The sequence below is a fragment of the Pongo abelii genome, chromosome 20 (genome assembly GCF_028885655.2).
Source record: "Pongo abelii isolate AG06213 chromosome 20, NHGRI_mPonAbe1-v2.0_pri, whole genome shotgun sequence".
NCBI classification, from domain to species: Eukaryota; Metazoa; Chordata; class Mammalia; order Primates; family Hominidae; genus Pongo; species Pongo abelii.
This window is the reverse complement of record NC_072005.2, coordinates 56164559-56182232: the sequence shown is the minus strand read 5'-3', so window position 1 is coordinate 56182232 and position 17674 is coordinate 56164559. Positions and strand designations below refer to the sequence as shown.

The 17674-nt window shown below is 51.0% G+C and overlaps 1 protein-coding gene and 1 non-coding gene across 2 annotated transcripts; both read left to right on the top strand.

Annotated features, from left to right (window-relative positions):
* The first annotated feature begins 2040 nt into the window (after positions 1–2040).
* SIGLEC11 (sialic acid binding Ig like lectin 11) lies at positions 2041–16738 on the top strand. The gene is made up of 11 exons (XM_002829588.4): positions 2041–2201; positions 2272–2655; positions 2788–3072; positions 3389–3436; positions 3587–3850; positions 4131–4178; positions 4307–4564; positions 4637–4924; positions 12606–12702; positions 13035–13116; positions 14769–16738. Exons 1-11 carry the CDS (start codon positions 2054–2056, stop codon positions 15033–15035), a joined length of 2169 nt encoding a protein of 722 aa, XP_002829634.4. The 5' UTR covers positions 2041–2053; the 3' UTR covers positions 15036–16738.
* LOC112130255 (small nucleolar RNA U3) lies at positions 15478–15689 on the top strand. The gene has a single exon (XR_002912528.1). It is a non-coding gene; the product is annotated as a small nucleolar RNA U3 (small nucleolar RNA).
* Positions 16739–17674: the final 936 nt, after the last annotated feature.

Genomic DNA, 17674 nt, shown 5'->3' with positions numbered 1-17674 from the left:
TTCTTTTTCTTTTTCTTTTTTTTTTTTTTTTGAGATGGAGTCTCTCTCTATTGCCCAGGCTGGAGTGCAGTGGTGCGATCTCAGCTCACTGCAAGCTCCGCCTCCCGGGTTCACGCCATTCTCCCACCTCAGCCTCCTCAGTAGCTGGGAGTATAGGCGCGTGCCGCCATGCCCAGCTCATTTTTTGTATTTTTAATAGAGACGGGGTTTCACTGTGTTAGCCAGGATGGTCTTGATCTCCTGACCTTGTGATCCGCCCGCCTTGGCCTCCCAAAGTGCTGGGATTACAGGCGTGAGCCACCGCGCCCAGCCTCAGAGTGACCCTGTCTTAAAAAAATAATAATAATAATGTATTGTATTTTTCAAAATAACTAGAAAAGATGATTTGAAATGTTCCCAACAATAGAAATAATACATGTTTGAGGTGACAGATATTCAAATACCCTGACTTGATTATACCATATTCTATGCATGGCACAAAATATCACATATACTCCATAAATATGTACAAATATCACATATTAATAAAAATACTTTTTAAAAATGAACAAGCCAGGGCTGGGCACAGTGGCTCACACCTGTAATCCCAGGACGTTGGGAGGCCGAGGCAGGTGGATCACCTGAGGTCAGAAGTTCAAGATCAGCCTAGTCAACATGGCGAAACCCCATCTCTACTAAATATACAAAAAATTAGCTGGGCATGATGGTGGGCACTGGTAATCCCAGCTACTCAGGGGGCTGAGGCAGGAGAATCGCTTGAACCCAAGAGGTGGAGGTTTTAGTGAGCCAAGATCGTGCCATTGTGCTCCAGCCTGGGCAACAAGAGCGAAACTTCATCTAAAAAAAAAAATCAACAAGCCAGACACAGTGGCTCACGCCTACAATGCCAGCACTTTGGGAGGCTGAGGCAGGCAGATCACCTGAGGTCAGGAGTTCGAGACTAGGCTGCTCAACATGATGAAACCCCATCTCTACTAAAAATACAAAAAATTAGCCAGGCATGGTGGTGGGTGCCTGTAGTCCCAGCTACTCGGGAGACTGAGGCATCAGAATCACTTGACCCTGGGAGGCGGAGGTTGCAGTGAGCCGAGATTGCATCACTGCCCTCCAGCTTGGGCGACAGAGCGAGACTCTGTCTCAAAAATAAAAATAAAATGGCCGGGCACAGTGGCTCATGCCTGTAATCCCAGCACTTTGGGAGGCCGAGGTGGGTGGATCACGAGGTCAGGAGATGGAGACCATCCTGGCTAACACGGTGAAACCCTGTCTCTACTAAAAATACAAGAAAAAAATTAACCGGGCATGGGGGCGGGCGCCTGTAGTCCCAGCTACTCAGGAAGCTGAGGCAGGAGAATGGTGTGAACCCGGGAGGCCGAGCTTGCAGTGAGCTGAGATCCCACCACTGCACTGTAGCCTGGGGGAAACAGCGGGACTCCATCTCAAAAAAATAATAAAATTAAAATAAATAAATACAAATCAACAAAGGAGAAAGATTCATAGGACAGGATCCAGAAGAGACCATGTGTGGGATTCCAGTTGTCCTTTCCCAGTGAAGTCATACAGAAAGCGCTTAATGCTTGAAGCAAGGATGAGTGACAACATACACCAAGTATTGCCAACCAGGCAAGCTCACCTGAGCCTCGGCATTCAGAGTTTTTATTGGGGGTTGGTCACGTAGATGCGGCTGATTGCCTGTGTGGCTGACCTAGTTTTTACCCTCTGTGGAGGTACAGCAATAATACATGGTGCAAAGCCCCCACCATAAATCACTGTGTTCTTATAGACTCTTCCAGTGTCCCATGGGCCCCTGGAGAATAAAGGAATGAATGAATGAATGGGAATCTGCATCCATCACCTCACCTGCAGCCATGACTCACCTGTGTCCCCTGACAGTCCCCTCCTAGCACTGCCCACCTCCGAGGCTGGCCAGGGTGGCTCCTTCCTGGTTTGGGGCTGGTCCTCACGCCCTCTGCCCTGCTGCTTCCCCTGTGAAAGGAGAAGTTGGGAGGGGAGCTTTCAGGACATTGCGGTTCCCGAGGCTCCACCTCTGCGGATGGTCACTGCCCCTCCGCCAGGCTTCCTGCTGGAGGAGTTTCCTTCCCAGCCAGGCCGGCCCAGAAGCCAGATGGTCCCAGGACAGGCCCAGCTCCAGAGCCCAGAGATGCTGCTGCTGCCCCTGCTGCTGCCTGTGCTGGGGGCGGGTGAGTGGGTCGGTGGCTGGGGGTCCCAGGCAGGGGCTGGGGCTGCCGCTGAGCCTCTGCATCTCCCCAGGGTCCCTGAACAAGGATCCCAGTTACAGTCTTCAAGTGCAGAGGCAGGTGACGGTGCAGGAAGCCCTGTGTGTCATCGTGCCTTGCAACCTCTCCTACCCCCGGGATGGCTGGGACGAGTCTGCTGCTGCTTATGGCTACTGGTTCAAAGGATGGACCAACCCAAAGACGGGTGCTCCTGTGGCCACAAACAACCAGAGTCGAGAGGTGGAAATGAGCACCCGGGACCGATTCCAGCTCACTGGGGATCCCGGCAAGGGGAGCTGCTCCTTGGTGATCAGAGATGTGCAGAGGGAGGATGAGGCATGGTACTTCTTTCGGGTGGAGAGAGGAAGCCGTGTGAGACATAGTTTCATGAACAATGGGTTCTTTCTAAAAGTAACAGGTATGGAATGGGGTGGGAACCCCTGCCTCTCACACTGGGGAGGGACCCTGGGGACAGGCTATGGGCTGAGCAGAGAGGGCTCTCAGGGACCCCTGCAGCACTAGAACCCTCCCACTCCGGTCTCTGTCCCAGCCCTGACTCAGAAGCCTGATGTCTACATCCCCGAGACCCTGGAGCCCGGGCAGCCGGTGACGGTCATCTGTGTGTTTAACTGGGCTTTCAAGAAATGTCCAACCCCTTCTTTCTCCTGGACGGGGGCTGCCCTCTCCCCCAGAAGAACCAGACCAAGCACCTCCCACTTCTCAGTGCTCAGCTTCACACCCAGCCTCCAGGACCACAACACCGACCTCACCTGCCACGTGGACTTCTCCAGAAAGGGTGTGAGCGCACAGAGGACCGTCCGACTCCGCGTGGCCTGTGAGTGTGGCCTGGGAGGGTGGGGCGTGCAGACAGACCCGGTGGGTGGGGAGGTGGAGGAGCCCAGCGGGGCAGTGAGCGGCTCCCAGCTCAGGAGCATCCAGGGAGAGGAAGCTGTGGGGTCCCAGGATGCCGGCTCAGCCCTGGGAGGGGGATGGGAGTGGCTTCTGATCCTCTGCCCACATGTGTGAGCCCCGGCGCTGGTTGTCACTTGTCCATCCTGGGATGTTCCCACTTTCTTTTCCCTGAGGGAGTTTTTTCCAGGTGTGAGGAACAAATTACCCCTCCCTGACGCCAGCTCACAATCTTGTTGCAGACGCCCCCAAAGACCTTATTATCAGCATTTCACGTGACAACACGTCAGGTACTGAGGGCCTTTGGGCTGGGGCTGGGCCAGTCCTCTTTAGGGATGAAAAGGCTTCAGTGGGGTGAGGGGATGTGGTCCTCTTTGCAGCCCCCCCCCTCCACTCATTCTCTCTCTCCACCCCCACCCTCTCTCTCTCCCTGTCTTCAGCCATGGAACTCCAGGGAAACATCATATATCTGGAACTTCAGAAAGGCCAGTTCCTGCGACTCCTCTGTGCTGCTGACAGCCAGCCCCCTGCCACACTGAGCTGGGTCCTGCAGGACAGAGTCCTCTCCTCGTCCCACCCCTGGGGCCCCAGAACCCTGGGGCTGGAGCTGCCTGGGGTAAAGGCCGGGGATTCAGGGCGCTACACCTGCCGAGCGGAGAACAGGCTTGGCTCCCAGCAGCGAGCCCTGGACCTCTCTGTGCAGTGTGAGTGTGCCCAGCAGGGGCCTGGAGTCCATTGGGATGGCAGAGGGATACAGGGGCTGGGCTCAGGGTCCCAGAGCTGAGGGGACCTAAAGCCCCAGGTCTCAGGGACTGATATTCCTACCTGTGTAGACCCTCATGCAGTTTATGTCTGGGACTCAGTGGGTGATTCTGCACTGCCCTTCTATCCCACCCACTTCCCCCACCTGTCTCCAGGATGCTTCCCTTTACCCAGAGGGAAGCCCCTGGTCCGTCTAGAGCCGGTCCCCTGTCTCCATTTCAGATCCTCCAGAGAACCTGAGAGTGATGGTTTCCCAAGCAAACAGGACAGGTAGAACGGAGACAGAGGAGCCAGGGCCTCTTGGTGCCAAACTGGGGGCCCAGGTCTCTGGAGGGTCCCCACGCAGGAGGGTCCCTGAGCCCTGAGCTGCACATCGATTCTGCCTCTTCCTTCACTAGTCCTGGAAAACCTCAGGAACGGCACGTCCCTCCCAGTCCTGGAGGGCCAAAGCCTGCGCCTGGTCTGTGTCACCCACAGCAGCCCCCCAGCCAGGCTGAGCTGGACCCGGGGGGGACAGACCGTGGGCCCCTCCCAGCCCTCAGACCCCGGGGTCCTGGAGCTGCCTCGGGTTCAAATGGAGCATGAAGGAGAGTTCACCTGCCAGGCTCGGCACCCGCTGGGCTCCCAGCACGTCTCTCTCAGCCTCTCCGTGCACTGTGAGTGGGGGAAAGGGGACACCTGGGTCCCAGGAAGGGGCCCCTGCTGAGTCCTGTCCTCCCTCCCCACAGACCCTCCACAGCTGCTGGGCCCCTCCTGCTCCTGGGAGGCTGAGGGTCTGCACTGCACCTGCTCCTCCCAAGCCAGCCCGGCCCCCTTTCTGCGCTGGTGGCTTGGGGAGGAGCTGCTGGAGGGGAACAGCAGTCAGGGCTCCTTCGAGGTCACCCCCAGCTCAGCCGGGCCCTGGACCAACAGCTCCCTGAGCCTCCATGGAGGGCTTAGCTCCGGCTTCAGGCTCAGCTGTGAGGCCTGGAACGTCCACGGGGCCCAGAGTGGCTCTGTCTTCCAGCTGCTACCAGGTGAGGGGACTGTGGGGGGCTGAGGTTCAGGGAGAAAGGAGACAGGATCCTAGAAAGATGAAGGTTCAAGGTTATGGGGAGAGGGTGTGGGCGTGGTGGGAAGGGATGGGGACAAAGTCCCTGCTCTGTGGCTGGTGGTTGTTGCCGGAAACTGAGGAACGGAGAGAGCAATATGGAGAACAGGAGGATTGTTTATTTAAGGTAAGTACCAGCTTAGTGGATTTACATTTCAAAAGCTGAGCATTAAATAAAGACAAAGAAGGATTTTTTTTTTTGTTTTTTGTTTTGTTTTTTTTTTTGAGATGGGAGTCTCGCTCTGTCACCCAGGCTGGAGTGCAGTGGCTCGATCTCAGCTCACTGCAACCTCTGCCTCCTGGATTCAAGCAATTCTCCTGCCTCAGCCTCCCGAGTAGCTGGGATTACAGGCATGCGCCACCACGCCCGGCAATTTTTTTGTATTTTTAGTAGAGACGGGGTTTCACCATATTGGCCAGGCTGGTCTCGAACTCCTGACCTTGTGATCCACCCACCTGGACCTCCCAAAGTGCTGGGATTACAGGCGTGAGCCACCGCGCCCAGCTAAAGCAGTGTCTTTATAAGCAGACTTACAAAAGTAAAACAATAGCAGTTAATTATATAGTGCATAACTTGTGGCCTTGTAGCTGTATCAAAAGAAAAACAAGAACTGGTTAAATACTGACATTTGTAAAACATAATTATGCTTAGGAAGCCAGGGAAAGGAGTAACAGTAAAAAAATTTGTCTTTTTTTTTTTTTCTTTAACCTTGCTCTGGAAGGGGTGTGTCTGGAGCCCATTCCTTTGGCCTTGGCTTTTTAAACAGTGTTATTTTATACCTGTCCTTGAAGTGAGCTTGCTAGGCATAGAAAGACTTGTTTTTTTTTGTTTGTTTGTTTGTTTTTTTTAACCCTTGCCTTGCCTGTTACTTTTTTGGGAGTGAATGAATGCATATTTATTTTTAAATTTCTGCCTCAGTTTCCCTCTTTTGATGTTTTTTATAAAAGAAGTTTAATAGAAGGCATTACTATTACTTAATTCTGCATGAAGAGACACTTTTTTTCTTTAGACAAAGGTTGATATTTATGCAGAGCCATTAGCTGAGTGGCAGTTTGCCTAGCTACTATTGCCTTTATAATCGATTGAATGCTTCTAACAAGGAGAGGTAAGAGACAAGGGGGTATTCGGCAACTTCCTAGTATGGCCAGAACCACTTTTATTAAAGTCTTGAACCCTCTGCAAAATGAAAATCAGTCCTTAAAGAGAGAATCTGGAGACCACCCTTTCCAAGTTTGAACTGGAACATGGGCTAATTTTTGTATTTTTGCAGTTATTTTTATAATTGCCTTTTCATTGTCAGCGATTTTTAGGCAGCTGTTAGTTAGACTGAACTTTTTACATTTTTTTTTTTCTGGGCTAGGAGTAGTCCAAAGCTAACCTGTTCTGATAGATAACATTCTTCATTTTTGTGGGTTGCTGGGCCAGTAAATCTAATGCATTTACTGTTTTATTAGTGATGATTTCAAGTACTGCCGGCAACCTTATGATGCGGTTGAGCATGTCAATAGGAGTGTGGTATCCCCATGACCCATTTTGTGCCCAGGTAGCTGGCCTATACTATTGAATTATTTTTTCAGAGCATTAATTTGTGTCTTTTCAATTTTTTAATTTTTATTTTTGTGTGTGTGTTTGCATTTTTTCTAACTTTATTATAGATGGGATACCTTAAAGTTTCTCCCTGTTGCAGTGGGAATAGGAAGAAAGATGGTCTAATTGTTTCAAGCACACAGGCCCCTGTCCATTTAGCTGGCAACTGTCGATATGCCATGGCCCACAGATCCAACAAAGACCAGGAGGTGCTTGCCAAGTATTTGGAGCTTTCAGCTGATAGTAGGTGTGATTTAGAGAAGAGAAACGGGAGAACGGATTTGGATGAGGTCATTTGGACTCATCTTTGCCCTGCCACAAAGTGTTTCTTAGTGTTTTATCGTAATATTGCTGTCCTAAACAGTTTAGTTCTGTTACTGCGTTTGTAAAAACTTTTCCCCAGCGAGCAACACAGTATTTCCTGATAATAGAAGTTTTTAAGAGCCAGACGCTTGAACTTGTGGGCGTCGGTTCAGGAGAAGAGTCAATTAAATTATTTTGTGGCATTAACTTTTTTGCTTTCCAAGGCCATTGCATTGGTCTTCCGTGTTAGTCCCTCCACAAACATAGTGTGAGGAAATGCCTAGGCTGCTGACAGTGTTTTTAGGCAGCCGAGCAAACGGGTTTTCTGCTAAAGGAGTGGGCTCTGGTAACAGGATTACAGGCGTGAGCCACTGCACCTGGCCATAAGTACAAGTTCTTTTTTTTTTTTTTGAGATGGAGTCTCACTCTGTCGCCCAGGCTGAAGTGCAGTGGCGCAATCTCGGCTCACTGCAAGCGCCACCACGCCCAGCTAATTTTTTTGTATTTTTACTAGAGACAGGGTTTCACAGTGTTCGCCAGGTTGGTCTCGATCTCCTGACCTCGTGATCCGCCTGCCTCGGCCTCCCAAAGTGCTGGGATTACAGGCGTGAGCCACCGCGCCTGGCCAACCCCTGCAACTTTAACAGCAGTGGGAGTGGACAAGATTACAGTATGCGGCCCATCCCCCATGGGTCCTAGAGAAGTAGGGTTTTACTTTTTAACTTAAACAGAGTTTCTAGGTTTAAAGGCGTGTCAGGCTTATAGGCATTCTTTCATGTACCTAACTACGAACACTTTGCATGGCTATTTTTAAAGCCTGCACTTGCTTTTTTAAGGTTAATTCGTTTAGTTCCTGGAGATCACCTTTTTTTTTTTTTTTTTGAGACAGAGTTTCGCTCTTGCACCCAGGCTGGAGTGCAGTGGCAAGATCTCGGCTCACTGCAACCTCCTGCTCCCTGGTTCAAGCAATTCTTCTGCCTCAGCCTCCCGAGTAGCTGGGATTACAGGTGTGCGCCACCACAACCAGCTAATTTTGTATTTTTAGTAGAGATGGGGTTTCTCCATGTTGGTCAGGTTGGTCTTGAACTCCCCACCTCAGGTGATCCGCCCGCCTCGGCCTCCCAAAGTGCTGGGATTACAGGCATGAGCATTTTGGTAAAGTTTATAAGCAAGGTTTTTTTTTTGAGACAGAGTTTCGCTCTTGTTGCCCAGGCTGGAGTGCAATGGCATGATCTCAGCTCACCACAACCTCCACCTCCCAGGTTCAAGCGATTCTCCTGCCTCAGCCTCCCAAGTAGCAGGGATTACAGGCATGTGCCACCACTCCCAGCTAATTTTGTATTTTTAGTAGAGACGGGTTTCTCCATGTTGGTCAGACTGGTCTCGAACTCCTGACCTCAGGTGATCTGCCCACTTCAGCCTCCCAAAGTGCTGGGATTACAGGTGTGAGCCACCACACCTGGCTTATAAGCAAGTTTTCATAAGGCATGGCTTCTTTTCCTGTTCAGTTTTCCAGAGGAGGGTTGTTTATTTGTTTGTGATAGAATCTCGCTCACCCAGGCTGGAGTGCAGTGGCGTGATCTCAGCTCACTGCAACCTCTGCCTCCCGGATTCAAGCGATTCTCCTGCCTCAGCCTCCTCAATAGCTGGGACTACAGGCGCCCGCCATCACACCCGGCTAATTTTTTGTATTTTTGGTAGAGACAGGGTTTCACCATGTTTCGATCTCCTGACCTCGTGATCTGCCCACCTCAGCCTCCCAAAGTGCTGGGATTACAGGCGAGGAGGGGTTTTTTTTCCCCCGCTTTGTAACTTTATATAATGGCTTAGCCATCAGTGAGAAATGTGGAATCCAGATACAGCAGAATTTTGCTGCCTTCCACTTTTAATGTGACTATGGGCTCCTAGAGGCCTAACGAGAAGGAGCCCAGTCTGTCCTAGTCCTCACATCCTTCAGCTCCTGCCAGCCCGATCAGATCAGTATTTGGTTCCTTTAAGGTGCAGGAGCCCTTGGCCCATGGCTTCTTTGTCTCCCAGCCTTGGCCATTTCCCTTATTACTTTCTGGACATTTTTTCTTCCAGTGTCCTTTCTTTTTGCATTTTGCACATTGATCCCTCTATAGCCTTGGTCGGCTCTTAAATCCCTGCCTAACTTGACCTTTTCCACGTCCACGTCTCTGTCCACATCCTTTCACATTGCTAATTTTTCGTTCTTTGTTTCTGTTTTTTTTTTCTGAGACGGAGTCTCGCTCTGTTGCCCAGGCTGAAGTGCAGCGGCGCGATCTCTGCTCACTGCAAGCTCCGCCTCCCGGGTTCACGCCATTCTCCTGCCTCAGCCTCCCGAGTAGCTGGGACTACAGGCGCCCACCACCATGCCCGGCTAATTTTTTGTATTTTTAGTAGAGACGGGGTTTCACCGTGTTAGCCAGGATGGTCTCAATCTCCTGACCCTGTGATCTGCCCACCTCGGCCTCCCAAAGTGCTGGGATTACAGGTGTGAGCCTCCATGCCCGGTCTGCTAATTTTTCTTTTTATGAGGGCTGCTGCCAACAGATTGGCCTTTTTTTTGAAGCCTGTGTTCTGCTTCCTTTTTCCTTCCTGAGTTCTCCTGCTCCTACAGCTGGCCAGTGGGACTGGGCTAGGGCGTGGGCCCCGCCCCCGTGCACGCACACACTGCCATCTGTCTTTACTGTTTCTTTCTGATTTTTTCTTTTTTCCTTTTTCACACTTTTTTGGGCTAGGTAGGATCTGCACAGCCGTAGTCCACCCCTGGGCCGTTATCGGCCCAGAGGCTTGGTAGATGCCTGCCGCAAGTTGTAAGAATTATGCCTTTCTATTTTTTTTTGCTTTTTTTCTGGGGCCAGTCCCCGTCCCCCTCTTTTTCCAGATAGAGCTGGGCTGAGGTGAGGGACTAAACCCTTGGTGTGCCTAGCTGCTTGGTGCCTCGCTTGTTGCTTTCGCTCTTTCTCGTTTTGTTCCCTGGTCATGGTTAACGTACATCTTGGTGGTCACTTTTATAAGCTGGGTGGCATTCATGCCTGCAGCTGCCGCTTGATGTCACCCTGGGCTTGCCCTACAAATGCTGTGTTTACCATGCGCTGATTTTCAGCAGCCTCAGGGTCAAATGGGATGTAAGGCCGGAATGCTTCACAAAGTTTTTAATAAAACTGACTTGGGCTCTCGTCAGCTCTCTGAAGCACTTTTGAAATTTTTCTTATATTAATTGGTTTCTTTCCACCAGCTTTTATCCCTTGCAGAAGTGTCTCTTGGTACCTTTGCAAATGCTGAAGCTGAGTTGCATCCTCTGGGTCCCAGTTGGGATCTTGGTCTGAGAACTGACATTGAGTGTATGCCTGAGCATTCACTGCGTCTGCTGGTGCATGGGGTTTTAGCCAGTGGAGAGCTGCCTATGTTACTCTCCTGTGCTTTTTAGTGTTAAATAGCGTTAGGAAAAACTGCCTGCAATCTGGCCAGGTTGGATTGTGTGTCAGGAAGATGGATTGCATCGGATCTATAAGAGCTTGGGGCTTCTCCGTGTAGGAGGGAGTATGGTGTTTCCAGTTTAGTAGATCAGTAGCTCAGTAGTCGAAAAGGGCTCATAGATGAAGGTCCATTGCCCCCCCGAACCTGGCCTTGGTTATTATAATAAGTGGGTCGTCACATCTCCCTGACAGGCATTTGCATAGCTCGAGCACGGCCAGATCTGAGACAGCCTGCTTGACTATTTTGACTTCCTTCCCTGGCCTTTTGAGGCTCCAATCCTTCCCTTCGGGGTCAGACTCAGGGTGTGCTGGCTCCTGAATTTGGTTCCTGGAGGGCTGTTGGCCTCAGTACAGGGGGGTAGGCTGGGACATATGGAGGAGGAATTTCTGTTTCCTCTGGCAGCTGTTGCAAAACTGGCTTCTGTTGCTCTTTCTGGGGTTTTTCTTTTAACTTTGTGTCAGTCGGTGAAGCTGCTCTTACTTTTATTTTTGGCTCAGGCTACAAGTGTTTTGCAATAAGCTGCTAAACAGGGCTGGATCCAGGTTGGTCTTGTCTGTGCTGTATTTAACCATGAATCAACATAAGGAAATTGATCGGGATACTCAGGCTGTCCTCAGACCCCTATCACCATCTTTAATACATGGCCAATTGTTTCCTAGTCTACAGTTTCTTCGGTCAGCCATCCAACATCAAAAGAAAGTCATTCTAATTCAAAGAGAGTCCTCAACCTCTGGGGGGTTAGCTTAAATTTATAATCCCCTGCAAAACCTTTCTTAAAGTTTTGTAACATGCACTTCAGTGGAGTAAGTTTTGATGGACTTTCCTTCTATTCCTTCCTTTACGGCACAGCACACTCACTCTTCCTCTCGTTTCGGCCGACTATACCGTCTCTTATTACTGGAGTTTTCAGACACTAGTTAGCTTTGGAGAGTTCCTTATTCCTGCTACAACTCTGAGCTGCAGGGCAGCTCCTATTAGCCATATGCAGATCACCACCAGTCTTAGGCAGCCCCACACTTTGCTTGGAGCACACAGTCCACACTAAGAGATTTGTGACTTCCCACTTTGCGGCTGATGAGCCTAATTAGGCCTCTTCATTTACACACTTTTACACACTTCTCCACTCCCAGTTCCTATGTTCCTAATTAGGGTGGTAAGCCACTCTCGCCACCTCCAGTTTCCTTTTCCTAATTGACTTAGCGAGCCATTCTGGCGTCCTGTGTTGGTTGGGGTGTGAGTTTCATCCAAATTGACGAGCCACTCTTGCTGCCCCCAACCCCTCTGGGTCAGACTATTAGGCACACCGCAAGAAGTGATCAGGCTCCCCTTCCATCCCTATGGGATGGGTCCTGCCTTGGGCCCCCAAAGCTTACTGCGTGTTCCTGAAGTGCAGTTTCTGAAATCATTCTGTAGCTCCTTTCAGGTTTTGTTGCACTGCTGGGTACAGCTGATTTCTCCTCCAGGCTGAAGTTCTCCCAGTGGCACCTGGGGTCACAGGTCTCCTGAGGCCCGAGGCTCCAGCCCCCAGAGGCAAAGGAGGCAGTAAATCTCCCGTCTCTGGTCCCTTCGTGGTCGCCAAAAATGCTGCGGGAAACTGAGGACCAGTGAGACCAATACGGAGAACAGGAGGATTTTTTATTTTAGGTGCACACCAGCTCAGTGGACTCACATCTAAAAAGCTGAGCATTAAACAAAGACAGAGCGGGGTTTTTATGAGCAGACTTACAAAAGTAAAACAGAGGCAGTTAATTTTATGATAGGTCACATAATTTATAGTATAGCATAACTTGTGGCCTTGCATAGCTGGTGGCCTTGTAGCTGTATCAAAAGGAAAAAAAAGAACTGCCTAAATACAGATATTTGTAAAACATAGTTATGCTTAAGAAGCCAGGGAAACGAGTAACAGTAAAGGAATTTGTTTTTCTTTCTTTTTTTCCTTCAACCTTGTTCTGGAAGGGGGTGTGTCTGGAGCCTATTCCTTTGGCCTTGGCTTTTTAAACAGTATTATCTTATAACTGTCCTTGAAGTGAGCTTGCTAAGCAGAGGAAAACTTGTTTGTTTTTTTAACCCTTTCCTTGCCTGTTACTTTTCTCAGAGCGAATGAATGCATATTTATTTTTAAATTTCTGCCTCAGTTGGGGATGAAGAATCCGGAGCTCTAGGTCTGTGGGAGGAAGGGGCAGGAGGGTCTCGGGGCCGGGAGGGCACCACCCCAAACCCTGCTCCCATGCAGGGAAGCTGGAGCATGGGGGAGGACTTGGCCTGGGGGCTGCCCTGGGAGCTGGCGTCGCTGCCCTGCTCGCTTTCTGTTCCTGCCTCTTCGTCTTCAGGTAAGCGTCATCCCTGGGAGGGTAGGCAATGCAGGGTGTGGGAAGGGTGAGGGTTCTAGAATCCCAGACAGTCCCAGCTGCAGGAACCTAGATGGGGCAGTGGGTGTGAGAACTGGGCCTTGGGCAAGAGGATCAGAGCAGGGGTCTGCTCCAGAGCCCTGATCCGGGCCATCTATGAGGGTCCCCAGTTCTCACTGTGGAAGTCACCCCGTGGATATGTCCCCACCCCACTGGCCTCCACAGCCTTCCAGCCTCTGCTAAGCCATGTGGGTAGCAGTTTCCCCAGGCTCTGGACCAGCCTGGAGGCTGAAGGGCACTGCCTCCTCCCTCAGGGTGAAGACCTGCAGGAAGGAAGCTCGCAAGAGGGCAGCAGCTGAGCAGGACGTACCCTCTGCCCTGGGGCCCATCTCCCAGGTGAGAGCCCAGCCTCTGTCTGCTGGGGCCCCAGCTGTTCCCCTTTCCTGGATGGCCATGGGTACTCCTCTTGGTGACTTGCAGAATCATTGTGCCCCAAATAAGGTTTTGCTCCTGGGTCCCCATCAATGCAGTCCCAAGTCCCATGATCTGGGAGGTGCCCTCCCCACTGCTCCCTACGTCCCCTCCCAGAACCAAGGGCCCCCCAGGCCTGTCCATACTCTGCCTGTGCTCAGATCCAGTGGACCCTCCACCTCCCACTCCTCATTTCCCCCTGGACCCCCGACTCCTTTGCCCTCCCTCCTATCTCTCCTCCTCAACACAGGATGCTAGAGAGTCCTTTCCCCAGATAACTATTGTCTACTACAAAGCTAAGGGTCCCCATCCTCACTTCTGACACCAACCACAGTTGTGGGGTCCCCACGACCACTCTGAGGTTGGATAACCCCCTAGGACTCACAGGACTCACTGAGAGCTGTGATCCTCGTGGTGATGGTTCATAGCGAACGATACAGATGAAAATCATGGACAGGAAGAGGTGCTCAGGGCAGGTCCAGGAGATACCAAACCCACAGCTTCCGGCGGCCTTTCCCAGGGGAGTCATGGGGACAGCACCTAATTCTCCCAGCAAGGAAGTGTGACAGACGCACGGAGCATCAGGGCACTGCTCACCTGGGAAGCTCCACCAAACCTGGGTCCAGGGTTCACTGGGGGTGGGTCACACAGGCATGGGGGACCTGCCACTGACCTCAGTTCCTCAGTCCCTGCAGAGCCAAATTGATGCTATGTAGGTCCCGCCGTAAGTCCCAGTGCTGGCATAAACTATGTGGCCTGGCTTGTGGTCCCAGGTCAACAGGGATGCTCCTACCAGCAGGATATTCCAAGGCCCTACATTAGAGGTTCCTTCCCAGCGCCTGGGCGCAAACGGTTGAACCTTTCTCTGGGCAAGGTGAATCCTTTACTTCCAGTAACCTTTCTTTCCTGGGCTCCTAGCTCAGTTTCACAATTGTGTCCAAGTAGATCTTCCAAGGTCCTTGAGGTCAGTCCAGGTCCGAGCAAATCCCTGTCTTTCACATACCTGCTCCTTCCTAGGCATCCACTCATAATTTGCAATTAGATAGTAACTTGATTGACTATAGCTTTAATGTCTGCTTCTTCTTCCATACTGCAAGCTGCCTGAGATCAGGGATGGTGTCTCCCTAGTTCCCCCGGGAATATCCAGGGGCTGGCACAGAGGAGCTGTTCCATAAGGCAGCGGGCACTGGAGTCAGAGAAACCTGGACGTGAATCCTGGCCTGACCGCTGCTTAGATGTGTGGGTTTGGGGTATTTACTCAGCCTTCATTTCTCCATCTGATCATGGGGACGATAGTGTCTCCCCAGTGGATTGTGGTGAGGATTTTATGAGTCTGGATTGTGGTGAGGATTTTATGAGTCTGGCAGTGAATTACCAAGAGCCAGATGTTATTGTTCTCAAATATTTGCTGAATGAGTGAATGAATGAATGAGTGAATGAATGAGGGCCCAGCCGCCCTTTGTGGAATGAGTAGGTGAAACAGGAAATGCTCAGCTTCCAGATCCTCTTGTACATCCTCCTTGCTCTCGCTTAGCCCCCATGACCCTAATTTGACCCCCTTTCTCCCCGGCATTCAGGGTCACCAGCATGAATGCTCGGCAGGCAGCTCCCAAGACCACCCGCCCCCAGGTGCAGCCACCCCCACCCTGGGAGAGGGGGAAGAGCAGGAGCTCCACTACGCCTCCCTCAGCTTCCAGGGCCTGAGGCTCCGGGATCCTGCGGACCAGGAGGCCCCCAGCACCACCGAGTACTCAGAGATCAAGATCCACAAGGGACAGCCCCTGAGGGGCCCAGGCTTTGGGCTTCAGTTGGAGAGGAAGACGTCAGGGATGGTTCCAAAGTGAAGAGTTCTCCATAGAAACAGGACACCAGCAAGTGTGTGGGAGTCTCACTGGTGTGATGGCCAGAACTGGACTCAGATTTCAGCCCCATCCCCAATGAAGAGCTTGAGTTTGAAGATTACACTTTTTTTGAGACAGTGTCTGACTCTGTCCCCCAGGCCAGAGTCCAGTGGTGCAATCTCAGCTCACTGTAGCCTCAACCTGCCAGGTTGAAGTGATCCTCCCATTTCAGCCTCCCGAGTAGCTGGGACTACAATTGTGAGCCACCATGCCAGGCTCATTGTTACATTTTTAGTAGAGACAGGGTTTTGCCTTGTTTCCCAGGCTGGTCTCGGACCCCTGGGCTCAAGCAATCTGCCCGCCTCTGCCTCCCAAAGTGCTGGGATTACAGACGTGAGCCACCACAGCTGGCTGAAGATTATACTTTCAATTCAGAGCGAGTTTGAAGATGACACTTTGAGGCATCGTGTCTATGGTTCATTACTACAGAAGCTTCTCTGGATGTGTAAAGCACAGGAAACCAGGCAGAGGAGGCACAGGGTGCTCTCCAGAACGAGAAACCAGCTCCTGGAGTTGTTTGCCGCAACCGCCATTCCCCGTTGATGACCATGCTCTTCCTTCAGAAGAGGGAGAGTGAGAGAACCAAGTCCGAGTGGTTCCCATTTTAACATTAAAAAAAAAAAAAAAAGGCTGGGCATGGTGACTCATGCCTGTAATCTCAACACTTTGGGAGGCTGAGGTGGGTGGATCACAAGTCAGGAGTTCAAGACCAGCCTGGGCAAGATGGTGAAACCCCGTCTCTACTAAAAATACAAAAATTAGCTGGGCATGGTGGTGGGTGCCTGTAATCCCAGCTACTCAGGAGACTAGGCAGAGAATTGGTTGAACCCGGGAGGCGGAGGTTGCAGTGAGCCGAGATCGTCCCACTGCACTCCAGCCTGGGCAACAGAGTGAGACTCTGTCTCTAAATAAATAAATGAATAAATAAAGCCTGAGTTTGAGCAAGTCATCTTACTCCTCAGTAAAATGGACACAATAAGCCTAAATCACAGGGCTGTAGTGGGACAGAAAGGAAGTCATTAAAATAAAGCATCCAGGCTGGGCGCAGTGGCTCACACCTGTAATCCCAGCACTTTGGGAGGCCAAGGCAGGCAGATCACATGAGGTCAGGAGTTCAAGACCAGCCTGGCCAACATGGTGAAACCCCATCTCTACCAAAAATACAAAAATTAGCCAGATGTGGTGGTGCACACCTGTAGACCCAGCTACTCAGGAGGCTGAGGCACGAGAATCACTTGAACTCAGGAGGCAGAGGTTGCAACGAGCTGAGATTGCACCACTGCACCCCAGCCTGGGCAACAGAGTGAGGCTCTGTCTCAAAAATAAATAAATAAGGCCGGGCACAGTAGCTCACACCTGTAATCCCAGCACTTTGGGAGGCCAAGGCAGGTGGATCACGAGATCAGGAGATTGAGGCCATCTTGGCCAACATGGTGAAACCCCATCTCTACTAAAAATACAAGAAAATTAGCTGGGTATGATGGTGGGCACCTGTAATCTGAGCTACTCAGGAGGCTGAGGCAGGAGAATCGCTTGAACCCAAGAGGCAGAGGTTGCAGTGAGCCGAGACTGCACCACTGCACTCCAGCCTGGGCAACAGAGTGAGGCTCTATCTCAAAAATAAATAAATAAAGTATCCAACAGAGGCGTGTGTGCAGTGAGTCCCTCACCTGAGTCACACCTTTTCTTAGGGGAGCCCACTAGGTATAAAGTTCTGACCATCCTGGCCCTGATGGTGGCCTCTGCAGGGCAGTTCCAGCCTCAGAAGTCTCTGAAGGCTCAGCTGACGCTGGGGTTGGTCTGTGTCTCAGCTCGTTTCTCCCTCTGCCCCACTTGCTTCCTTCTCCACTCTATAGGGGTTTTTTTTTTCCAGATTTTTGAGGCATAACTGAAAGATAAAAATTGAGTATATTTACCATGAACATGATGTTTTTATGTTTGTATACATTCTGAAATAAGTACTACAAATCTGCCAATTAACCTGTTCCATCACCTCCATAGGTCTCTCTCCTTTTTGTCTTTTTTTTTTTTTTGAGAACAAGTCTCGCTCTGTCACCCAGGCTGGAGTGCAATGGTGCAATCTCAGCTCACTGCAACCTCCACCTCCCGGGTTTCAAGTGATTCTCCTGCCTCAGCCTCTTGAGTAGCTGGGATTACAGTCGCGTGCCAGCATGCCTGGCTAATTTTTGTATTTTTAGTAGAGTCAGGATTTCACCATGTTGGCCAGGCTAATCTCGAACTCCTGACCTCAAGTGATCTGCCCTTTTCGGCCTCTCAAAGTGCTGGGATTACAGGCATGAGCCACCGTGCCCAGCCACCTCCACAGTTCTCTTTGTGTGTGTGTGGCAGAAACACTTAAGATGTACTCTGTTAACAAATTTCAAGTATGAGACACAGTATTGTTAACTATACACCATACTGTACAGCAGACTCCCAGAACTGATTGTTGGTTGGTTGTTTGTTGAGACAGGGTCTTGCTCTGCCACCCAGGCTGGAGTGCAGTGGCACTGCAACTCACTGCAGCCTCAATCTCCTGGGCTCAAGTGATCCTCCCACTTCGGCCTCCTAAGTAGCTAGGACCA